The following is a 25,121-nucleotide window of genomic DNA, read 5'->3' as shown; positions in this document are numbered from 1 at the left end:
TACACATTTCACACCATAAGAATTATCTCCCTCAACCCCATACAGATATCTTTATAAATATTCATCACTTTTAAATCCCCCCCACCCCCCCACGTATACATTTTAAATGGGGTTAAATACAAATTATTTATTATAATAAACTATTTACAATGATAATCTATTAATGGCCCCCAAACATTTTTAAATTTATTAAAATATCCATTTTTAATTGCCAATGTTTTTTCCATTTCATACATATGACACACTGAACTCCACCAAAAGCAGTAATTTAACCCTCTATAGTCCTTCCAGTTGTATGTTATTTGTTGAATGGCAACTCCTGTTAAAATCATTAAAAGCTTGTTATTATTAGAGGATATCTTAAATTTTAGTTCAAGTGACCCGGTGAGGAATTAATGTATAAACCCAACCACTATGAAATTTATTTGAGTGGCTGGTGGCATTTCTGAGGGTCTGAAAAAACAACAAGATTGGAACAGAATACCTTGGTCATACACACACAACACAAATGCCAAATCCATAATAGCTGACCAAAAATGATAAGCATAAATAGGCATTTCCTTCTATTTTGTTCAAAACATAAAGATCATACATTGGCAGAGATAGAGTTAGAGGTGTGCGCCTATTCTTTTTCCCCTTAGCCCCTAGATCAGGAATACACCACTTCCGATTCAGAAGGCAACCATTTGGAGCTTATTTTATGAAAGAAAGTATGTACCCATTTCTTCTTTTCGAACCAATAACTCGAAAGTATAGACATTCTACACTTAATCTATATTTCACTGTTCATGATCACTGATTATAAATCTTATTGTAAACTGCATTGAATCCTTGCCAAAAGTTGCGGTATAGAAGAAAATGTATGATATAGTACCTACATTAAAGAATACTATCATAGCAGTGCCAATAAACACAATTTAGCAGTGACCACTTATGTTTGCCAAAGAGATGGTATAAATATTCATGCTTAGATTAGTTTAAAAACTGCATACATTATAGTATTCTATAATTTACGAACCTAACTATTATGCTGTACACAGACTGCTCATATGGTACACCCATCTAAAAATTGCAGCATCACATTTAGCCATCATGTTAGAAAACATGCAGCTGGAATGTTGGTATCCTTTTCATAGAATAACTCACATTAGGGCTAATTCTGAGGGTTGTGTTCATGAGGAGCTAGCCAGATTAAAGGTAGACAAAGCAGTGGGGCTGGAAGGAACTTAGGAAACTTCTGGTGGCTCCGATGACTGACCTTTTGAATGCTTCTCTAGAGTCGGGAGTGGTACCGGAGGACTGGAAAAGGGCAGATGTGGTCCCTCTACTCAAAAGTAGAAGTAAGGAAGAAGTAGGGAATTACAGGCCAATAAGTTTGAGTTCTGTGGTAAGCAAATTAATGGAAATGCTTTTAAAACAGAGAATGGTAAAGTTTCTGGAATCCTGTGGATTACAGGACCAGAGGCAACATGGATTCATTAGAGGTAGGTCTTGTCAGTCAAATATGATCAATTTCTTTGACTGGGTGACCAGAGAATTGGATAGAGGGGAGTGCGCTAGATGTGGTGTATTTAGATTTTAGCAAAGCCTTTGACTGTTCCACACAGATGTCTAATAAATAAACTGAGTACCCTCAGGATGGGCCCCAAAGTGATGGGCTGGGTCAAGAATTGGTTGAGTGGAAGATGACAGAGGGTAGCAGTCAATGGAGATTGCTCTGAGGATATAGATGTTACCAGTGGTGTGCCTCAAGGTTCTGTTCCTAGGCCTGTTCTGTTTAACATTTTTAAAAATGATATTGCTAAAGGGCTGTCAGGTAAGATTTGCCTCTTTGCAGATGATACCAAAATCTACAATAGAGTAGACCTCCCCGGATGGTGATTAACATGAAGAAAGACCTAGCAAAGCTTTAAGAATGGTCTGAAATTTGGCAGCTAAAATTTAATGCTAAGAAATGCAGGTCATGCATTTGGGCTGCACAAACCCAAAGGAACGGTACAGTTTAAGGAGTGAAGAACTTATGTGCATGACAGAAGAGCGGGACTTGGGTGTGATAGTATGTGTTGATCTTAAGGTGGCCAAACAGGTTGAAAAGGTGATGACAAAAGCTAGAAGGATGCTAGGGTGCATAGGAAGAGGTATGGCCATGAGGAAAAAGGAGATATTGATGCCCCTGTATAAGACTCTGGTGAGACCTCATTTAGAATATTGTGTACAGTTCTGGAGACCACACCTTTAAAAATATATAAAAAGGTAGAGTCGGTCCAGAGGAAGGCTACTAAAATGGAGTGTGGTCTTCATCATAAGGCGTATGGGGACAGACTTAAAGATCTCAATATGTATACTTTGGAGGAAAGGCAGGAGAGGAGAGATATGATAGAGATATTTAAATAAAACAAAATATTAAAAAATGTCACTCACCAGCAGTGGCCTACCTCTCCAAGATCTAACATTAAGTTCCAAATCAGGTGGAGAAAAAGCCTCAAAAACTATTATCATGCAGCAATCTTTGATGATTTGCAGCTGGCGTTCTTATTGTCATTGGCAAAAAACTCACACCTGCAGCACAGTGTTAAGATCTAAAAAGGGTGTGAGTTTTTTGCTAATTCTCAAGACATTAGTCAAACTCAAGACCGAGTCAGCCACCATGATCCTGATAGCTCCTTGGTGGCCCAAGCAACCTTGGTATTCCTTTCTACTTCAGTTAAGTGCCAAAAATCCAATCACCTTGCAAATCTTTCCATCTCTGGTCACTCAGAATCAAGGGTCTCTTTTACATCCCAATCTGAACTTGCTCCACTTCACAGCTTGGTACTTCTCGGCCTGACTTCAGAGGATCCTCATCTCTCTGATGCTGTAATCTAATCTAATCTAATCCTTAGGTTTGTATACCGCATCTTCTCCACGTTCGTAGAGCTCGGCACGGTTTACAGGAGATGAAATAGGAAGGAACTACAATAAAGGATTAGAGGTCGAAGTATGAAGAATATTTAGAGGACTTGGGATGCCAGATATGAAGAGATTTTGAGGACTTGGGTTACCAAAGTTGGAGAGAGGCTTACATTTTTGAGAAAAGCCAGGTTTTCAGATGTTTGCGGAAAACTTGGAGGGAGCTCAAGTTCCGAAGAGGGGAGGTAAGGTTGTTCCAGAGCTCAGTGATTTTGAAGGGGAGGGAGGTCCCTAGCTTTCCTGTATGGGAAATGCCTTTTAGCGAAGGGAAGGATAGTTTTAATTTGTGGGAGGGTCTGGTGGTATTAGGGTTTGAAGAATTCCAAGAAAGAGGGATAAAGGGAGGGAGGATACCGTGTAGGATCTTGAAAGCTAGATAGGTGCATTTAAAGTGGACCCTGGCGATTATCGGAAGCCAGTGAAGTTTGGACAGGAGCGGAGAGACATGGTCAAATTTACTTTTAGCGAAAATGAGCTTGGCTGCGGCATTCTGAATCTGCTGAAGTCTATGAAGGTTTTTCTTAGTTAGGCTTAAGTAGATAGAGTTGCAGTAGTCTAATCTGGAAAGGATGATGGATTGGACAAGGAGGGTAAAATGGTTTTGATGGAAGCAGGATCTAACTTTCCTCAGCATATGAAGGCTGAAAAAGCATTTTTTTTTACCAAGGATTGGAGGTGGTCATTGAAGGACAATGTGGAATCAATGATGACGCCCAGAACATTGCTCGAGAACTCAAGCTGCAGAGTGGAGCCAGTGGGGTGGTGAGTAGTGGGATGGAGGTGGGTAGTTGGTCTAGTTTTGGGCCGAGCCAAAGAAGTCTTGTTTTGGACTCGTTCAGTTTCATTTGCACCGTGTGGGCCCAGGATTGTAGGTTCATTATACAAGAGGATATGTTTTTAGACAGCTTGGTGAGGTTCGAATCGGTCTCGAGGAGGACGAGGATGTCATCAGCATAAGTGTAAATTGTTTCAAGGGGGGATAGATGGAGGAGTTTGAGGGATACGGGTAAACAAGGTCTTAGCAGGGAACCCCGGGATTGGCCTCTGCGTGTGCGGGTCGCCGGACAGGATGGACCTAGGGTCTGATCCGGCGAAGGCATTTCTTATGTTCTTATGACATGTAGATGTTGAAAAGGATAGGAGATAGGGGAGAGCCTTGCAGGACTCCACAATTCGGTTTCCAGGGGGAGGTGCCATTCATGTTGAAAGTGTAAGAACGAGAGCGGAGGAATTTTGAGAACCAGTCTAGGACTGTGGAGTTAATGCCTATCTCAGAGAGTTGGTGAACAAGAATATCATGGTGGACAATGTTGAAAGCAGTGGAAAGGTCAAATTGTAGGAGGACGGCGAACTTGTTTCGAGAGTGAAATTGATGAACCTTTGAGATCAGGGAGGACAGTAGGGATTCGGTGCTGAAGTTGGGACGAAAGCCATATTGATAGGGTAGGAGAATAGAGAATCTCTCTAAGTATGAAGAGAGTTGGGTAGAAATGATGGACTCTAGTATCTTGGTTAGGAGAGGGATATTTGCAATTGGGCGATAGCTGGATGGTATGGAAGGGTCAAGGTCAGATTTTTTCAGTAGAGGGGTCAAGGCAATATGACCCATTTCTGGGGAGAAAAGGCCCGAATGAAGGGCGGAATTTATGAGGCTGGTGATAGAAGAGATGGCCTGTGCAGGAATATTCTCGCATAGGTAGGAGGGGAATGGGTCCAAGGAACAGTTACAGGATTTCAGTTTGAGGCAGAGTTTGAGGACCAGGGATTCTGATACATGCTCAAAGGTAGTCCAAGATATGTCAGTTGGGATAGGGTTGGAGGTGGCCTGGCAATGGGAATTGAATCGGTGGGCACCAGGGAATTGTAGGAGACTGAGGGAGGGAAGGAGTATCTCAAGGTAGAGATCTTATCGTTAAAGAATTTTGCTAGAACGTTGGCTCAGGAAAAAGAGGGGAGCAGGGTGGGGTCTCGTTTGGAGGTTAGGGAGCGCCAGATGTTGAATAGTGTATTACTCTGATTGTTGGATCTGGAGATTTTGTCACCGTAGAAGTTCTTCCTTGCTTTTTTTAGTGCTGTATTGTACAGCTTAATATTGACTCTCCAGGACTGTCTGTCTATGGGATATTTTGATTTTTTCCATATGCATTCCAGAGCTCGACATTTTTGTTTTAGTTCCCTATGATATGGAAGGTACCAAGGGGCCTTGTGGGGGTAGGAGATGGATTTAGTGGAGAGAGGGGTGAGGGAGTGGTAGGTAGATTTGGAGAGAGTGATCCAGTTATGCCAGTTAGTACCTGAGTCTGCAGGCTTAGGAGCAGAGGAGGATAGGTTGAGAAATTTAGACCAGAATAGATCGCTTGTAATTTTTTTTCGGAAGGTAATGGGGTAGATGCGGGGTGGAGCCCCAAGATGCGACATGAAGATGGGGGAGACAGAAAGCACCTAAGAAGTGATCAGACCAGGGGACATGTTCCCAGCGAGTGTCGTCAACTGATGTCTTGTGAGAGGTGAAATCGAGGAAGCTAATGAGGTCTAGTGTGTGCCCCTTTTCATGGGTTGGGGATGGTGCAGGGGGGGAGGCCAAGGGAGGTGAGGAAGTTAATAAATTCAGTCGTATCCTTGCTGGTGATGTCGTCTAGGTGGAGATTGATGTCCCCAATGATCAGTAATCTTTGAAACTTGAGGAAGGCGTTTGTTATGGTTTTGAGGACGAGTTCAGAGGAATTGTTCCAAGGGGTAGGTGGGCGATATAGAAGCAGGATGCCCAGTGGGTGAGGGTGAAGTTCATCGTTGACAGAGGCTAGCATATATTCTAGTGAGGTGTGGCTACCCCTTTCGAGGAGCTGAACATCGAAGAAAGATTTGTAGAGAATTGCCAGGCCACCTCCTTTACGGCTAGATCTGGGTGAGAAGAGACCTTGGTAGCCATGGGAGCAGAGTTCATTTTGTGTAAATAGGTCATCTTTTGTAATCCATGATTCCGTGATGCATAAGAAACCAGGGTCAGAATCCTCGAGAAGGTCCTTCAGAATTTGAATCTTGTTACAAGCGGATCTTGCGTTGCAATAAAGTGTTGGGACTGGAGTGAACGAGTCAGAGGCGAGGTTGGGGAGATTGGCCGGGGAAACAAATTTTTAAAAAGCGTGGTTGATTCTTCGGGGGTTTTTTTGGGGGGGATGTGATCTGGTGCGAATCAGCATGGGGATTTTGAGGCCAGGGCAGATATTGTTGGAGCTCACAGAATCGAGAAGATTGGGAGAGGGAGGTATTACGCAGAGGGTGGTGTTGAGAGAAAAGCAAAGTAGGAAGAAAAAAAACCACGAGGGTGGCTTCATGGTGAGAAATGGGAAGCCTTTTTTTTTTTTTTTTAGGATTTTGCGCAGCTAGGACTGGCGGGAGTCAGAGTTCGACTCCCACGCGTTCCCGAGCAGGGGATTTTTTTTTTTTTTTTTTTTTTTAAGGGTTTTGCACAGCTAGGGCTGGCGGGAGGCAGAGTTCAGCTCCCACACCATCACAAGTCATTATTGCTGCTTCCAGGAAACCACCTACTCAGCAATGTTATCAACAGAAGTGGACATGTTTTCTTACATTGTGTACTCTCCAACACCAGGATTCTCCAACACTAGGATTCTCCATCTACTTCTTTATCCTCAATATTGGATTATCTTCTTCATCTTTCCAATTTGGACTTAAAACTACTTCGGTCAGAGTTCACCTCAGTGCTGTTAGTGCTTTCCACGTTCCTCTGAACAATAAATCTCTGACCTCTCATCCTCTTATTGCCAGGTTTATGAAAGGACTTTTCAATTCTAAGCCTCTACTCAAGCCACCTCCAGTGATCTGGGATCTTAATATGGTTCTTGCAACTTTAATGAAATCACCATTTGAACCAATGGCTTCCACTCATTTCAAGTTTCTCACTTGGAAAGTAGTCTTCTTAATCTCTCTCACGTCTGCCCGTAGAGTGAGTGAACTTCAAACCTTGGTGGTGGACCCACCATGCATGGTTTTCCATCATAAGGTGGTTCTCCACACCCATCCTAAATTCCTTCCAAAAATAGTTATGGAATTTCACCTCAATCAATCTATTGTGCTACCAGTAAACTAAACTAAACCTTAGGCTTATATACCGCATCTTCTCTATAATAATAGAGCTCGGCACAGTTTACAAACATTAGAAAAGAGAACAAGTACAATATGAATTTGGAATAGTATGGAGAGGAGCGGAATTTACAACTTTGAAAATAACCAAGTTTTCAGGTGTTTTCGAAATAGTTGGAAAGAGTCCAGATTGCGCAGTTGAACAGAAAAATTATTCCACAACTCAAAATAGAGATTTCCCAGTTTGCCAATGTAGATAACACTTCATTCTCATCCTGGAGAAACGGCTCTTCACGTGCTTTGGTCCACTACATACAAGAGACTAAGCCACACAGAACATCATCTTAACTGTTCCTCTCCTTTGATCTTAATAGATTTGGGCAAGCCTGTAACCAAAAGGACTAATTCTACATGGTTAGCAGCATGTATTTCTTTCTGCTATGCTCAGGCTGGGCTACAGCTCGAGGGACGTATAAGAGCACACAAAGTACAAGTTATGGCAGCATCAGTAGCTATCTTACGTTTCACTTCCATTGATGAAATTTGCAAAGCAGCTACTTGGTCCTCAATTCATACTTTCACATCTCACTACTATCTAGAATCCTATTTCAAATGAGATGGTCGTTTCGGCCAAGCAATATTACAGAATTTATTTTCTTCTTAATGGCCAACTCTCCTTCCATCCTATTATGTTCAGCTAGGGAGTCCCTTATGTGAGAATATGCTGCCTGCTTGTCCTAGGATAAAGTAGTTACTTACCATAACAGGTGTGATCCAGTGATAGCAAGCAGTTATTCTCACATCCCTCCCACCTCCCCTGTTGGCTTCTTAGCTTGCTTACAGAACTGAGGTACCACGAGTGTACATCTGGCGGGAAGGCACGCGCACATGCACGGTGAGGGCAGTCGCTGGTTTTCTTAAAACTTAGTGACAGTTCACTTTTCATACTGTCCGTACCAGGCTCCATGGATGATGTCAGCCATATGTGAGAATATCTGCCTGCTGTACCCAGATAACACCTGTTATGGTAAGTAACTGTGCTTTCTCAAAGGACAGCAGGCTTCTTAGCATTATTACTGAACTGATGGTCCCGCGAGCCAACATCGGGCGAGAAGGCACCAGCATGCCCACGGTAAGGGCAGTCTTATAGTTTTAAAGTGACATTACACTTTTTAACTGTCAGTGCCAAGTTCCGTGGATGATGACACCCATATTTGAAAATATCTGCCTGCTGTCCTCTGAAAACACCTGCTACAGGTGAGTATCTTTGCTTTTCTGGCTATCTTATAAGCCCAAGAAGGAAATATAGTAAAGACCCCTATACAAAAATCATGGAAAAAAAGAGACCTCAGAAATTGAAATGCCCATTCTGTAACATCCCTTCCAGATTCAGTACACTAGATGTTTGATCCCTTCCCGCAATCCGGGAGTTGTAGAAATCCAAACACTTTTCTAAGCATATGCTCCTCCAACCTTAGAGAGAGAGAGTTAGAGCATTCTATAGTTTCAATTTCTGGAATCAATCCATGCAGAAGTCTTTTGGATATGCTCTGCATCTTTTTCTTGTTTTTTTGCTTAAAGTTTTGTTTTTTGTTTTTTTTCGGTGGCTTAAGTGCCTTGACACCCTGTGCAGTGACCTCTACCAGAGGAAAGGATGCAGTCCCAAGGAGCTGGACTGCAGCTTCAGAGAGAAGCTTTGGTGGATCTGTGGAGCCAGTCTGCTTGTACCACCCTTCTCAGACTTGGGGTCCATTCCCCTGGGAGTTCACTTGTCCTCTGACCTTGTCAGGGGTTTAAGTGCATCCTGAGTAAAATTTCCCTCCGAGTTTCAGGGCACAGGCTACTTTTCCATCCCCAGTCGCATGGAGAGTTTCTGTGGGGGCGGAGGTTACAGTTGGTGTCCATCTAACTGGCAATCCAAAGATCTTCAAGTTTGGTCATTTGGAGCAGTTTCTGAGAAAAAAAATCCTTTTCCTCTATTCAGCTGCAGAGCTGGCAAACAGGTACTTCACAGATTGTAAATGCATCTCCATTATTTCCTGTGGGACTCTGTAAAATGCATTTTTCTGAGGGTAGAGTTCAGGTCTCCCACCTTCCCAAACCCCAAATCGCTATTTTTTATTTTTGGATTTTCTTTATTTTTGCCATTTTTAACACAAATTCGCTGGTGGCAACCATCTTGGATTTTTATCAATTTTTTTTTCAAAGCTTTATTTCTTTCTCAAAACCCCTCAATTTGATCTAAAATAATTTGGAATGGACTCCCCAGCCCCTAATCTGTCAAATATGTGCATTGATTGTGCCGGATTGGCACCAGATCAGTGACCGTATACCGCGTGCCACAGCACGGTGGGGATAGGAACTTCGGCCTTTGCCTCCTTCAGGTTCTCCAGGGCTGGGGAGCCGGGCTGGGTCTGTGATTTCAGAAAAAATATCTTGCCCAAAGGCCGTTCTAGAGTTTGGCACCAAACACCTGTGGTTCTCATTCTAGGGACTCTCTTGGCACAGGGTGAGCGCATTAGCAGGGTCCTAAAGTGGACAAGGTGTGAATTTTCACTAGACTTTTTTTTTGGCTCCTCTGTATTCTTCAGACCCAGCTCGCTGAACACAGCCAGCAGACGTGTCTATTTCTTCTGAACCAGTTGCGCCAATGGCAGATATTCCTTTTCAGGATCCCTTTCGTCTGGCCATGGCAGAGCTCAATTGCATAATGCAATACGGATATTATGCTGTGTTTCACTCCTGACACTGTTTTTATTTTTGATCCAGCTGATAACTTGCTGTTTTGTATCTTTAATATAAGATTTACTAGAAGATACCAATGGTGATCAGCTCAGCAACACATCCCCCTGCCTCCATAATGATCACGACAGGAGGGATGCCCAGTCCCTCCTGCCCAAAGCCACTGCAACACCCTTCCCCCCACCCCCTGAATGATCACCAGCAGGAGAGATGCCCAATCTCTCCTGACGTGATTCCCCCAAACCCTCCCACAATGTTCCACGGCAGGAGGGAAGCCCAATCCCTCCTGCCAACACCCCGTGAACCCTCTCCAATGTTCCCCGGCCAACTGGAATGTTAGGCCCATCTCCCAGTGCATTATGGGATGTACTGGGAGTAACCTAAGATTCTGATTGGCCAGATCCCCTAGGCTACCTGGGGGGTAGGGGTGGGATGAACTTTTTTGGGGGTGTCGGCAGGAGGGACTGGGCATCCCTCCTGCTGGGGAACATTGGGGATAGGTTTGCGGGGTGTCAGCAGGAGGGATTGTGCATCCCTCCTGCTGGGATACATTGGTGGGGGGAAGTTCACGGGGTGTCGGCAGGAGGGATTGGGTATCCCTCTTGCCGGGAAACATTGGGGGGGGTTTGTGGGGTGTCGGAAGGAGGGATTTGGGCATCTCTCCTGAGGAACATTAGGGGGGGTTGCTGGGTTTCAGCAGGAGGGATTGGGCTTCCTTCCTGCTGGGGAACATTGCGGGAGGGTTCGCAGGATCGCATTAGGAGGGTTTGGGTATCCCTTCTGCTGGGGAACATTTTGGGGGTCGCAACGACTTCGGGCAGGAAGGACTTAGCATCCCTCCTGCCGCGATCATTGGGGGACGGGATAATTCCACGATTCTCTAACCGGCACTTATGACAGACGCCAGTTAGAGAATAGTGCTTTTAGGCAAATGACTGGTCCCTACCACGCCTAAAAGGTCTTGTTTTGGGCATTTGGGACTTGGGCAATTTTATTTTATTTTTTTGCGAGAATAGGGCTTAAAAGTAGACATAATGGCTGTCTGGGTAATTAAATTCCTAAACATACAAGTAGACCATGCTCGAAAAAAGCCACACTTTGGATGTTTTTTCGAGAATGAACATTTGCCTGATGCCTACTTTGTGCACCTAGGGTCTTAGGCCAAAAGTGGACTTAGAAGGGGTTTATTTTATTATGCCCCTCAAAGCCTTTTTAAAGACTTTCAGTAGTTAATTTATTAACCAAAGAAAAAATATAATCAAAAGGACTTTCTTGAGAGATCAGATTCCACAGGTGACCCTTGAAGAGAGGAATGTTGGCCTAATGCCTAACTCTCAGTAAACCTGGTTCTAGAAGATCTGCATTAAAGATAGTTTTCACAGCAACCTATGAATTGTTAGAGAAGGAGGGAAGACATTCTCCTTCTGAGAGGAGAAAAGTAGAAGACATATCTTTGGGTACGTATACATTATTTTGCTCTGAGCTTTGATAGGTTTGGCAAGAAAAGCTCAATTGTAAGTTCTCTTTTAAAGACAGTTTAGATCTTAAAAGAACAAACTTTTATATATATATGTATGTGTATATATATATATGTATATATATATAGAGAGAGAGAGAGAGAGAAAAAAAAATTTTAAGAACAAAGTTTTAATAAAATACTAAGGCTCTCTATACTAATCTACATAAGAACATAAGCAGTGCCTCCGCCGGGTCAGACCATAGGTCCATCCTGCCCAGCAGTCCGCTCCCGCGGCGGCCCAAACAGGTCACGACCTGTCTGAATCACTAGAAGGGGCCCCCTTGCCACCTTGGTTTCCCATTGAGTCCTATCTTCCCATCGAAGTCCTAACCCTTCGGTCTTGCACATGCACGAGCTGGTTGGGTTTCTATACTTATTACCTGGTTAGCTTTCTATACCTATGTTGCATCCCAGCACCTCTCTCAGTATCCCACGATCCCTTTATCCTTCAGGAATCCGTCCAATCCCTGTTTAAATCCCTGTACCGTACTCTGCCTGATCACTTCCTCCGGTAGCGCATTCCAGGTGTCCACGACCCTTTGGGTGAAAAAAAACTTCCTTGCATTTGTTTTGAACCTATCTCCCTTCAGTTTCTCCGAATGCCCCCTCGTACCTGTTGTCCCTTTCAGCCTGAAGAATCTTTCCCTATCCACCCTCTCTATGCCCCTCATGATCCTGAAGGTCTCTATCATATCTCCCCTGAGCCTCCTCATATATTCCTGGTAGCTTAAAATAGCTCAATAACAAGATGCAGACAGTAGTCCAGCAGCAAGATGGTTGCTATCCAGTCTTTTGCATTGAGTGTTACATGTATGACTTTCTCCCTGTTGGCGAGAAGTTATATGTATGCGCTCACTGCAAAGAGCTCCTAGCTCTCAGAGAACGAGTGTGTTCCTTGAGGCTAGAGTAGCAGACTTGGAAGAGCTGAGGGAGACAGAGAGGTACATAGAGGAGACCTACAGAAATGTTGTAGAGAAGTCCCACCTCCAGTCTGGTAGCCCCTGTGCTGCCTTGGAGGAGAGAGGTCTCCTAGAAGGAGAGCATCACTCTGGTGAAGTAGGAAATAATCCTGTAGCTAGGACCTGCCCACCAGGGGATGCAATATCCTCTCACACTGAGAATATGTCTCCAGGGGCTTCTGCCCAGGAGGGAAAAGTTAGGACAGCAGTTGGAGTTGGTTATTCAATTATTAGGCATGTAAATAGCTGGGTGGCTGGTGGGTGTGAGAATCACCTGGTCACTTGCCTGCCTGATGTGAAGGTGGCGGACCTCACACGTCACATAGATAGGATTTTAGATAGTGCTGAGGAGGAGACAGCTGTCCTGGTACATGTAGGTACCAATGACATAGGAAAATGTGGGAGGGAGGAGGTTTTGACAGCCAAATTTAGGCTCTTAGTTAGAAAGCTGAAATCCAGATCCTCCAGGGTTGCATTTTCAGAAATACTCCCAGTTCCACGTGCAGGATCCGAGAGGCAGGTAGAGCTCCAAAGTCTCAATGCATGGTTGAGACGATGGTGCAGGGATGAGGGATTTAGATTTGTTTAGAACTGGGCAGCCTTCTGGGAAAAGGTGAGCTTGTTCCGAAAGGACGGAACCAGACTGCTGGCGCTAACATTTAAAAAAGGAGATAGAGCAGCTTTTAAACTGAGATGGGGAAAGCCGACAGTTGCCCAGGAGCAGATGATACGGTATGAGGTATACTTGGAGGATACTATTGAAACAGGATATTTAGGGAGTCCTGGTAGAGAGGTTCCAATGATGGTGAAAGAAAACCAGGAGGGTTTAAGACAGGGGTGTCCAACCTTTTGGCTTCCTTGGGCCGCAGTGGCTGAAAAATATGTTTCTGGGGCCTCACAAATGCGCAAACGCTGCTGCAAGACAGAGGAGGGAGCCTGCAAGATGGTAAACACCCGGGGGCAACAGAGGAAAACACTGAATTGCCCTCGACTGGGGCCACACAAAATACTTCACGGGGCCGCATGCGGCCCTTGGGCCGCAGGTTGGACACCCCTGGTTTAAGAGGAAGGCAGAGTAAAAGACTCAAATTTTCCCTATCTTCTCAGCAGCCTGTAGTTGCAAGGAAAAAACACAATTTGAAGTGTCTGTATGCAAATGCTAGAAGCCTAAAAAATAAAATAGGAGAGTTAGAGTATATAGCACTGTATGATGAGATAGATATAATAGGCATCTCGGAGACCTGGCGGAAGGAGGACAATCAATGGGACACTGTGTTACCTGGGTACAAATTATATTGCAAGGATAGATTAGATCAAATTGAAGGGAGTGTTGCGCTATATGTTAAAGAGAGAATTGAATCAAATAAAATAAACATTCTGCATGACATAGATAGCAGTGTGGAATCCTTATGGATAGAAATTCCATGTGTGAAGGGAAGGAATATAAAGGTTGGGTTATACTACCGACCCAAAAAAATCTCAGGAAGGACATACAAAACTCCTAATTTTACTAATAAATTATGCCCTTTTGAAAACCATAGGAGGGACCTACCTAGACACTACCAGGTCTACTCACTGCACTCATACAAAGACCCACTCATTCACTTAACACACAAAAAACAAGAAAAAAGTAGAGAAAAAGCCTCAGTTCATCTTCATATGGCAAAAAAACTCTACTTATAAACAACCATTAAGCAAGGTCCAAAATGTATCAGTTCACTCAGCAGTGAGAAACACTATAGTAGCCCTCGTAAGAACCACCTCAAAAAAAACTCTAGCACGCCAAATTACAAAACTTCAAAAAATGTGAGTAAAGCAAGCAGCACATATATGAGTCTCAAACACAATCAATGGTAAGCAGGAAAAAACAAACACTTAGCTGCAATCGGTATCCAGGCTGTCTTCCATGCATCCAAAAAGTGCAAGCCTGCCTGGCCCCGCAGCCACTCTTTCCCGATATGGGAAACCTCCTTTTCGCTGAGCTGCGTCAGGGGAATGATTCCAGCCTACTCCACCAGCAACTGTAGAGGCTCTCCAAGTGCTCCAACTGCTCACATCCACACACATAGAAGCTGAGCAGTACAAGAGCAATGTTCATTCAACCCGAGGAGCACCTTTATCCACGCAAGATTTTGTAGACTTCAATCATATCTCCCCTCAGCCGTCTCTTTTCCAAGTTGAAGAGCTCTAATCGTTTTAGTCTTTCCTCATACAAGAGGAATTACATCCTCTTTACCATCTTGGTTGCTCTTTGAACCTTTTTTAGCACCACTATATCTTTCTTGAGATAAGGAGACCAGAATTCAACACAATACTCCAAATGAGGTTGCATCATGGAGCAATACAGGGGTATTATAACATTTTTAGTCTTGTTAACCATCACTTTTTTAATAATTAGAACATAAGAATTGCTGCTGCTGGGTCAGACCAGTGGTCCATTGTGCCCAGCAGTCCGCTCACGTGGCGGCCCTTAGGTCAAAGACCAGTGCCCTAACTGAGACTAGCCTTACCTGCGTACGTTCTGGTCCAGCAGGAACTTGTCTAACTTTGTCTTGAATCCCTGGAGGGTGTTTTCCCCTATAACAGCCTCCAGAAGAGCATCCAAGTTTTCTACCACTCTCTGGGTGAAGAAGAACTTCCTTACGTTTGTACGGAATCTATCCCCTTTTAACTTTAGAGAGTGCCCTCTCATTCTCTCTACCTTGGAGAGGGTGAACAACCTGTCTTTATCTACTAAGTCTATTCCCTTCATTATCTTGAATGTTTCGATCATGTCCCCTCTCAGTTTCCTTTTTACAAGGGAGAAGAGGCCCAGTTTCTCTAATCTCTCACTGTACGGCAACTCCTCCAGCCCCTTAACCATTTTAGTCGCTCTTATTTGGACCCTTTCGAGTAGTACTGTGTCCTTCTTTATGTACAGCGACCAGTGTTGGACACAGTATTCCAGGTGAGGGCATGGCACAGAACAGTGGCATGATAACCTCCTCGGATCTGTTTGTGATCCCCTTAATTATTCCTAGCATTCTGCTTGCCCTTTTCGCCGCCGCCGCACATTGCACAGATGGCTTTATTGATTTGTCAACCATTACTCCCAAGTCTCTTTACCAAGTCTTTTTGTTACCGACATGCATCACCTTACACTTATCCACGTTAAACCTCATTTGCCATGTAGCAGCCCATTTCTTGAGTGTGTTTATGTCACGTTGCAGGTCTTCGCAATCCTCCTGCGTCTTCACTACTCTGAATAACTTCGTATTGTCTGCAAATTTAATCAACTCACTCATACCAATTTCCAGGTCGTTTATAAATATGTTGAAGAACAAGGGACCAAGCACCGAACCCTGCGACACTCCACTTGTGACGCTTTTCCAGTCCAAGTATTGTCCATTTACCCCCCACTCTCTGTTTCCTATCCGCCAGCCAGTTTTTAATCCACATGAGTATTTCATCCTCGATTCCATGGCTCGCAATTTTTCAAAGTAGTCGTTCATGCGGAACTTTGTCGAACGCCTTCTGAAAATTCAGATATACAATGTCGACCGGGTCATCCTTGCCTATCTGTGTGTTTACTCCCTCGAAGAAGTACAGCAAGTTCATCAAGCAAGATCTTCCTTTGCCGAAGCCGTGCTGGCTGGTCCTCATCAGATTATGTCCGTCAAGGTGATCAATGATGCGGTCCTTTATCAGCGCCTCTACCATCTTTCCCGGTACCGAGGTCAGACTCACCAGTCTGTAGTTTCCCGGATCTCCCCTTGAACCTTTCTTGAAGATCGGCGTAACATTCGCCACTTTCCAATCTTCCTGAATCCTTCCTGATTTGATCGACAGATTGGCTATTAGTTGAAGCAGTTCAGCTATAGCCCCTTTCAGTTCCTTGATTACTCTCGGATGGATGCCATCCGGTCCCGGGGATTTATCCTTTTTAAGCCTATCAATCTGCCTGCATACCTTTTCTAGACTGACCATCAACCCTGTCAGTTTCCCATCTTTGTTTCCTGCATATAGCCTGTCGGCTTCCGGTATGTTGTGTATATTCTCTTCGGTAAATACAGACACAAAAAATGTCATCCAATGGCTCCAACGCTTCCTTCGCGGGTCATTTCCCCCTTAATATATCGAAAGAACGGCTTGAAGTTTTTTGCCTCCTTGGCTATTATTTCCTCATAGTCTGTTTTGGCCCCTCTTACCACCTTATGGCATCTGCTTTGATGTTGTTTGTGCTTTTTCCAGTTTTCGTCCGTTTTTTACCTTTTTCCAGTATCCTGTTTGCTTTTTTTGGCTGCCGTCACACATTGGGCAGAAGGTTTCATTGTATTGTCTACAATGATACCCAGATCCTTTTCTTGGGCGCTAACCCCCCCAATGTGGACCCTAGCATCCGGTAACTGTGATTCAGGTTATTCTTCCCAATGTGCATCACTTTGCTTTAGGGTAATTGTTGTTTGGCAAGGGCCTGATCAATCTCACAGATTCTGTGGTGTTCAGTCACCCTAAGACCCTGCCTATAGATCCTCTAGGGCAGGGGTGCCCACACTTTTTGGGCATGCGAGCTACTTTTAAAATGACCAAGTTAAAATGATCTATCAACATTAAAAAAATTTTTAAAACACAAAGCACATTGTATGCAGAGAAAATGTTAATTATCATTTATATTCCGGGATTTTAAAGAGGTCAAGGCAGATGACTCTATGCACTGTCACCTCAGTAACAACCATACAAAAACAGACAAATATACCCCCCTCCCTTTTTACTAAACCGCGATAGCAGTTTTTAGCGCTGGGAGCTGCGCTAAATTTCCCGCACTGCTCTCAACGCTCATAGGCTCCCTGTGCTAAAAAACGCTATTGCGGTTTAGTAAAAGGGGGCCATAGTGCAAAATATAGACAGCAGATATAAATTCTCAAAATGGACACATTTTGATCACTAAATTGAAAATAAAATCATTTTTCCTACCTTTGTTGTTTGTTGATTTCATGAGTCTCTGGTTGCACTTTCTTCTTCTGACTGTGCATCCAATCTTTCTTCCCTTCTTTCAGCCGGTATGCTTCCTCTCCTCCAGACCTCATTCCCTCGCCCAACTTTTTCTTCCTCTATCCCTGCCCTTTCTTTCTCCCTGCCTCCCTTTCTTTTTTTTCTCTCTTCATGCCTCCTTTCCTTCCTAATCAACCCCATGGCATCTGTCTCCTTTCCTTCTCTTCTATCTCTTCCTCCCCCGCTATGCTCTGGCATCTCCTCTCCTTCCTTTCTCTCTGGTCTGGCATCTGTCTCCTTAATTTCCCTTCCCTCCCCCCATGCCCCGGCATCTTTCTTCTCTCCTCTTCTATCTCTCCCGCTCCCCTCCATTATCTGAAATTTTCTCTCCTTCCTTGCCCCTTGTCTGGCATCTGTCTCCTTCCCTTCTCTCTCCTTCCATGGTCTGGTTTCTCTTTTCCTTCCCTTCTCTCAGAAGCCCGTGGCATTTACTGTGCTTCTGCTGCTGCCTCCGTGTTTGGTAGCCAGGCTGGAGGTAAAGGGCAGCATCACTCCACATGTTACAATGTCCGGTTTGGACCTCTCAGATTTGCCTACTAGTGGCCAAGCAATATAGATGCATTATAATATTTTTTGTTTTATTTTTAATCCCTACTTGCCCTGCCTTCTGGAGAAGCCCCAGTGAAGGAATGGGACACAGCTGGAGAGGATGACAGAAAAGTTGGTGGGGAGAGCGGCACTCATCCTTTTATGTTCAGCGGTGCTCTCCTTGGGGGTGGACACGAGCGGAAACTTTACACAGGGGGGGAAGCCGACGCTCAGAGCAGGGCTGCCACATCCTGCCCCTTCGACAGTCCAGATACATGCCGTTGTGGCCGCAGCCAGTTACCGAAAGTGTCGTGTCCCGAGGCCAGAGTTTGCAGGGTGCGTAGTTCCTGTTTCGGAGCACGCATTATGATAGGAACTGAACCCGGGGGGGGGGGGGCCTCTAACACTGCACGCGCCGGTTTCCCTTTTCTTCTGGCTTCCCTTCTCTTCTGAAACAGGAATGACATAACTTCCTGTTTCGAAGAAGAAAATCCAGCGCATGCAGTGTTAAAGCCCCTGAGTTCAGTTCGCTTGTGGGCAAGAGATCAGTGTGTGAATGGAAGGGAGGGAAGCTATCTTCTCCAAGCAGTTGAGGAGAGGAAAGCTGATCGGCTGGTAGATTGTGAAGGCAATGCGAGTCGATCACGGAGCCCAGGATGGGCTCCTCGATCGACTCACTTTGCCTTGGCGATCTACCGGTCGATCGCGATCGATCTATTGGGCACCCCTGCTCTAGGAGTTCTGGTCACTCTACGTAATTCTGGTGGCTCCAGACTGGCCTTGCAGGCCATCATATACAGCTCTGCTGCGTCTTTGCTAGAGTAGTTTCCTTTGGTTGTGCATCCCTTCTGGTCTACTTAAGCAGGGTCTCGTCAGCATGGAGGACCTGGGTATTTTTGCTGTTCTGGCTTGGCTCTTGAGTGTGTAGCCTTAGTCTGCAAGGGCTCTTCTGTTGTGGTCCTTGATACTCTGCGCATGTCTACACAGTTATCTGCTGTATCTGCTTATACTACAGCATGGGAGACTTCCAGCATTGGTGCGCTCAGGACTATGCAGAGCCGTATTCCGATTTGCTTTCAGTGGTGCTGACTTTGCTCCGGGTTGGTCTTAACCAAGGCCTCTCTGCCACATCCTTTTGGGTCCAAGGGGCTGTGCTCTCTTGTTTTCATGCCCGGGTTCGTCCTTTGTCGTTGGAGTCTCGCCCTGATGTTACCAGATTTCTGACAGGGGCTCTTCACATTGGACCACTGATTTATCTACCGTTCCCTTTCTGGGACCTCACACTGGTGCTGTATAGTGTATTCAAGAGACTTTTCTTGAGCCCTTTTGAGATGCTTCCCTCTTGGCCTTAAAGTTCCAGACAGTTTTTCTGATCGCTATTCCGTCAGCAACCTGTGTCTCTGGACTACAGGCTCTTTCTTGCAATGAATCTTTCCTCCAAATCTCAGAAACTGATTTTTCCTTGTGCACGGTTTCTTTCTTCCTGACAAAGATGGTTTTGGCTTTCCATGTTGATCAGGAAGTATGTATGCCTGTTTCTAAGCCTACTAGTTCAAACACTCAGGATCATTTTTTGAGGATTCTGGATATGCACAGAGTGCTTCTTCACTATTTGGTGGTCACAAATAAGTTCATCTTTCTGACCATTTGTTTGAGTTGACTTATTCGTCTAGTGGAGTGCTCCCACTGATAAGGCCTTGATTTCCAGATGGATCCGTGAAACCCTTTTGTCAGCCTACATACTTGAACCGCAAGGTAATGGCGGAATAGAAATCACTAATGTAATGTAATACTGTACTTTCTGGGAAACAGTCTCCTGTTTCTGTCCAGGCGCATTCTCCTAGATGTGTAGATTCTTCGTGTTGAATCTAGAGCTGTCTCCCCTGAGGAGATTTGCACGGCGGCAACGTGTTTTCCCTGTTTTGCAGTGTGCATGTGGCAGCAAGACAAGACTTTGCATTTGGAGTCCTCAGTCTTGAGGGTTATTGCAGTCAGCCTGCCCTGGCTTTTTGGCGACAGCTTTTGTACATCCCACTTTTCTAGAATGTTTCTATTGCACTGGAAATGTCTCTGTTGCACTGGAAAAAGAGATTATGTACTTAACCTGGTGGGGTCTTTTCCAGTAGATAGGTGAGATATTCTAGACTCCTGCCCTGGCCTTCCTGTGCCTGACTATTATCTCAGTTTGTTTCATGCATCTCCAAGTTGTACCTTGGATAACAATCAGCCCTTGGGAGCTGGGGGAGTATACTGTATCTTTTTTCTTCTTTTAGGCGGGAGTAGTTTCTGAGCTCCCTTGAGGTTTTGCTGGCTGTTTGCAGCTGATATTCTCATGTTACTCCTTTGAGCAGAACAGTTATTTATTACCTTGATTGGTTTGGGTGTCTCTACTAAAGTGGCCCTTAGTGCTTAGGTACTAACTGTAGGAGGAACTAAGGAGCTCAGTAGAAGTACAGAAGTACTTCTCAGTAGAAGTACAGAAGAGGCCCAGAGAAAAATCCAAACTGGATTCCTTCTACAGATGGCATATGGCCATGGGGGCACTACCCACTTATCTAGAATGTCTTACCTATCTACAGGAAAAGAGCTTACCAAGGTAAGTACATAATCTCTTTTTAATTTTTTTTAAATGCTGTATTTTTAGAGCTTGAAATGTGATCAATAGAACAATATCTTTTTGTTCTACTTCCAGTTCTCCACTTATAATTTCTTCGTATAATCCTCAGAAACACCACCTCAGACTCCATTATTTCATAGTCCCATGCTTTAAGTGTTGTTTCTTCACCGGTTCCTATATATTTTATCAAAATTGCTTAAATAGATAAATATGTAACTTAGCGTTTTACTCTTATTAAAATTACTTAACTTATATGTGGTTTTCTTTTCAGGGATAACTTTGCCAACATGTTTCACTGAAAAGTTTTGTCAAGGCCATTCATCTCTTAAGAAAGCTTAGTGCTACTCCATCCAGGGCCGGATTAATGGATAGGCCCAATAGGCATGTGCCTAGGGCCCGAAATAATCAGGGGGGCCCGCTGAAGGACGACTTACCAATATGCCAATTTTTTTTTTTTTTTCAGACAGCAACGGGCCCCCCCCCCCTCCATGGCAATGGGCCCTCACCTGACAACGATGACAATACCGGCCGCCGCCCCCCCCCCCCCCGGCATCGATGGATGGCAACGTGGCCAACGCAGCTCCAAGAAGGTCCCGCGATAAATGCGTCTGCCGGTCCACCCTCCTACATCACTTACTTCTTCTGGCAAATGCAGTCATCGCGGGATCTTCATGGAGCTGAGCTAGACGCGTTGCCGTTGATGCCGGGGAGGGGGCTGCGTTGCCATCTGTCGATGCTAGGGGGGAGGACTGGTGTTGTTGTCGTCGATGCCAGGTGGAGGCCCATTACCATGGGGGGGCCGTTGCCGGGGATTGGTATGCAGGGAAAGGGGGAAAACATAAGGAGGAAGGATACTGAATGGAATTGGGTTGGAGGGAAAGAAAGGGGGCAGATACTGATGGAATTGGTGTGCAGGGAAAGGGGGAAGACATATGGGGGAAGGTACTGGATGGAATTGGGTTGGAGGGAAAGAAAGGGGGCAGATACTGATGGAATTGGTGTGCAGGGAAAGGGGGAAGACATATGGGGGAAGGTACTGGATGGAATTGGGTTGGAGGGAAAGAAAGGGGGCAGATACTGAGGGAATTGGTGTGCAGGGAAAGGGGGAACACATATGGGGGAAGGTACTGGATGGAATTGGGTTGGAGGGAAAGAAAGGGGGCAGATACTGATGGAATTGGTGTGCAGGGAAAGGGGGAAGACATATGGGGGAAGGTACTGGATGGAATTGGGTTGGAGGGAAAGAAAGGGGGCAGATACTGATGGAATTGGTGTGCAGGGAAATGGGGAAGACATGGGGGAAGGTACTGGATGGAATTGGGTTGGAGGAAAAGAAAGGGGGCAGATGCTGATGGAAGTGGGGGGGAAGGGAGAGGAGAGAGTGAAATGCCAGATCACGGGGGTGTGGGTGTGGGAGAGGGAAGAAGAGGAGAGGAGAGAGATGCCAGACCATTGGAGGAGGGAATGGAAGAAGATGGTTGCCAGACCAATGGGGGTGAAGGGAAAGATGGAAGGGGGAGGCATACAGTTTATGGAAGTGGCATAGAAGGACAGAAGATGAAAGGAAGAGAGTGTCAAGAAGATAAGGAGAGCAGAAACCAGAGAAGACAAAGATAGAAAAAAAAATTCTATTTATTTATTTTTTTGCTTTAGGGGACATGCATCGCTGTTTCTGTGGTGTTGCATTGTATGCAGTTCAGCTTCTTGGTGGTTCAATTTAACCTTTGTCTACGTATTTCTATTTTATCCCTCCTTTTACAAAACTGTAGAGCATTTTTTTAGCGCCGGCCATGGTGGTAACAGCTCTGATGCTCAAAATTCTATGAGCATCTGAGCTGTTACCACCATGGCTAAAAACCATACTACAGTTTTGTAAAAGGGGGAGAGGTTAGTTTGTGATTACATATTCCATACTAGGCGAAGGTGTTTTCTGTGTTCTGTTTGTATAAAAGACATGGTTTTTTGTTAGCGTTGACTAGCCTTGTTTGGCAAAATGCATCGGGCATGGTTCTTGGGAGCACCTTGAATAAACCTGATTTGAATCTTTTTATTTTCTGCATATCTTCTTTTGTTTTGTGTTGGATTCTTTGGTGGACTGCTTGCCTTGTTGTAAGTTAACATACATGGAGTGGAACATACTAGAGGAGTTACAGAAGTGGTTGTTTATACATACATATGGATTACAGTTAGTTGATGTAGAGTGAGGCAGTAGAGAGGCGTTGTAAACTTGGTTATTAATATAGACTTATATTTCGGATAGTATTACTACTTTACAATATATTTGAACACTTTTATATATGCATGGAAAGGGTTCAGAGTTAAAGTCCTGGGTAAGTAGGTGGGAAGGGAAGGAAGGGGGATTTGTTCAGATATGTTTCGGGATTGCATAGAAGAAAAACTGTGCACTGGTATGCTAATCTTTCTTTGTTTTGAATTTGAAAAAAGAAAAGAAATACAAGTGGAAATAAAGAAGTAAATAAGAAAAACAGGTAAGCGGGGGTGGGGCAGGGCCAGTGTACTTGTGTGCCTAGGGCCCTCCAAGAATTAATCCTGCCCTGACTCCATCTGACCACTAACGAATAAGTAATTACTTACCTCTGTAGTTGTATAAAGGAGCTTTGATATAAATATTTTTGTTGTCCAGTTTAAAACAATGCTATTCTTTTTCCTTTGTCTTTTTTTTTCTTACAGGTCTGGGACCAGTCTTCAGTATAAATTTCAGCTATAGCTCATCTTGATCTGCAAAACCCTGAAAAAAGCATACTGAGCATCTGCACACTGTGCTTCTGTGGCTCATATCAACACTGCAGTAATAGTACTGAGCCAGAGTCATTGGGGAAGAATAATTTTCAATATTCAAGTAATATCTTTGGGGACATAAAATCCTTTCAGGATTGCCTGCAGTTCAGTACCAAAATGCCCAGAGCCTCCAAGGATAATGTGCCATTCATTAACTTGTGGGGCTGTTTTTCCTTCACCTTTCATGCACTTCCATATTTCACCTGTATAACTCTGATTTTCAACTGCTGTGAAAACACCATAATTTTTTTTTTCTTCACACAAACATACTGTCTCAAAATGGAATCTTCAAAATCCCTCAAAGTACCTACATGAAAATTTATCTCATCTCTTCATTAAGAATAAAATATATAGGTATATCTCAACTTACAATGCTATTAGGTAAGCTCATTAGCAGTAGACCATAACATTTTGTAAGTTCTTATGTAAGTCATAACTACTGCTAATTTTTTCCCTTTTGTCACTCACTAACTATAAATGTTTGACTTAGTAATCCATACCACTTCACAAATTTTTGCTAATCAGCTTGTCTTTGCAATTTCATCAATTGCGCATGTTGTACCAAATCTGATTCTAACTTGCAAATTACTTTGCATGCTGCCAAGACATATGTCCTGTAGATTATTTTTGTTGACTTTGCTGTATATTGTATTTCTGTATGTTTTTCTCTTGTAATATTTTTAGATTTTTTTATAAACAAATTATTGATTATTTCGTTCTGTTTTGTTGAGGTTTGGGAAAGAAGGAGAATGTGTAAAGCTGGACACATCCACAGTCCTTTGTAGGCAAGTCACATAACAAAATGTTTTCATGTTAGATTTTGAGACTCATTCTATTCCACATTTAGCATGATTAAAAGTATACTATGTGTAATGGCATAATTAAAAAAAATAATAAATCTGCCATTTCCTCTTCCATCTCAAAACATACATTGTGGCTGTTAGTACTGGCCTGATCTGGACTCTCAAAACATGAAATCTTTTAAATACTCCACAGCACTGGATTATGTACAACTGCATGGTACAATGTTTCATTCCAGTTTATTTGGTGCTGAATGCTTCAAATTCTTAACAGATTAAATGTGACAAATCTTCAAAAGTAGTTTGATACAGCAAAGATATGTGTCTTTAAATCAATTTATTTGCAGTTTGTTTAAAGGCTTCTTGACATGCTGGAAATTCATAGTATACCAAATTGTAAGTTGTGCCATCATTGTGAAATGCTTCCTTTCTTTATAAAATACATAAGGACTCTAGTTATTTATAAAAAAAAATCTTTATATTCATAAACAAAGAAATTGAATTGCTTTATACTTTTTTATTGTAAAGTGCATTTTTGAAAATACGCTTTTTGTTGAAGGGTGGTTGTGGACAGCCATCTTTAACTAATTGAGGTATGTATCTATCCTTAATCCTCTCAGAGGCAATAGATTCAACTTTAGTTTTACAAACACACATGGTTTAGGTATTAAGAAATAGATGTCTAAAATACATTGTAATTTTTGTTCTGCTGCTTTAGGCTCATATTGACACTATAATAAAGCACACTTTCAACATTTCAGTCCAGTTTTATGGTGTTTGTTTTTTCTGGAGTTATTTGAAATCAGTCTCCTTCCTGTTTTAAAATTTGACAAGAGATGTCAAGCAAAGAAAAATTTGAATTATAAAATAACTAGAGTTGCAATGAATGTATTGATTATTAATTGCGAATTAAAAATATAATCATGATTAATAAGCACATTTTGCTAGCATTTTCCCTCCCTCACGCTCCCCCCAAGCATGGTCCAGCATTTCTCCATTATTGCAGGACAAGCAGGCACCATATTCTTACATATGGGTGACGTCATCCACAGAGCAAAATTTGCGATTCAAAATCA

At 43.6% G+C, this 25,121-nt stretch overlaps 1 protein-coding gene across 1 annotated transcript in view; it reads left to right on the top strand.

The window, feature by feature from the left end:
* Positions 1–24,805, top strand: part of CIT (citron rho-interacting serine/threonine kinase) — a 702,016-nt gene extending 677,211 nt beyond the window's left edge. The window contains 1 exon segment of the mRNA XM_033956569.1: positions 23,138–24,805. Within this exon segment, the coding sequence (XP_033812460.1) occupies positions 23,138–23,161 (24 nt within the window). The 3' untranslated portion in view covers positions 23,162–24,805.
* Positions 24,806–25,121: the final 316 nt, after the last annotated feature.

The sequence above is a fragment of the Geotrypetes seraphini genome, chromosome 8 (assembly GCF_902459505.1).
Source record: "Geotrypetes seraphini chromosome 8, aGeoSer1.1, whole genome shotgun sequence".
NCBI lineage: Eukaryota > Metazoa > Chordata > Amphibia > Gymnophiona > Dermophiidae > Geotrypetes > Geotrypetes seraphini.
Note: the sequence above shows the minus strand (reverse complement) of the source record. Positions and strands in the feature narration are given on the sequence as shown.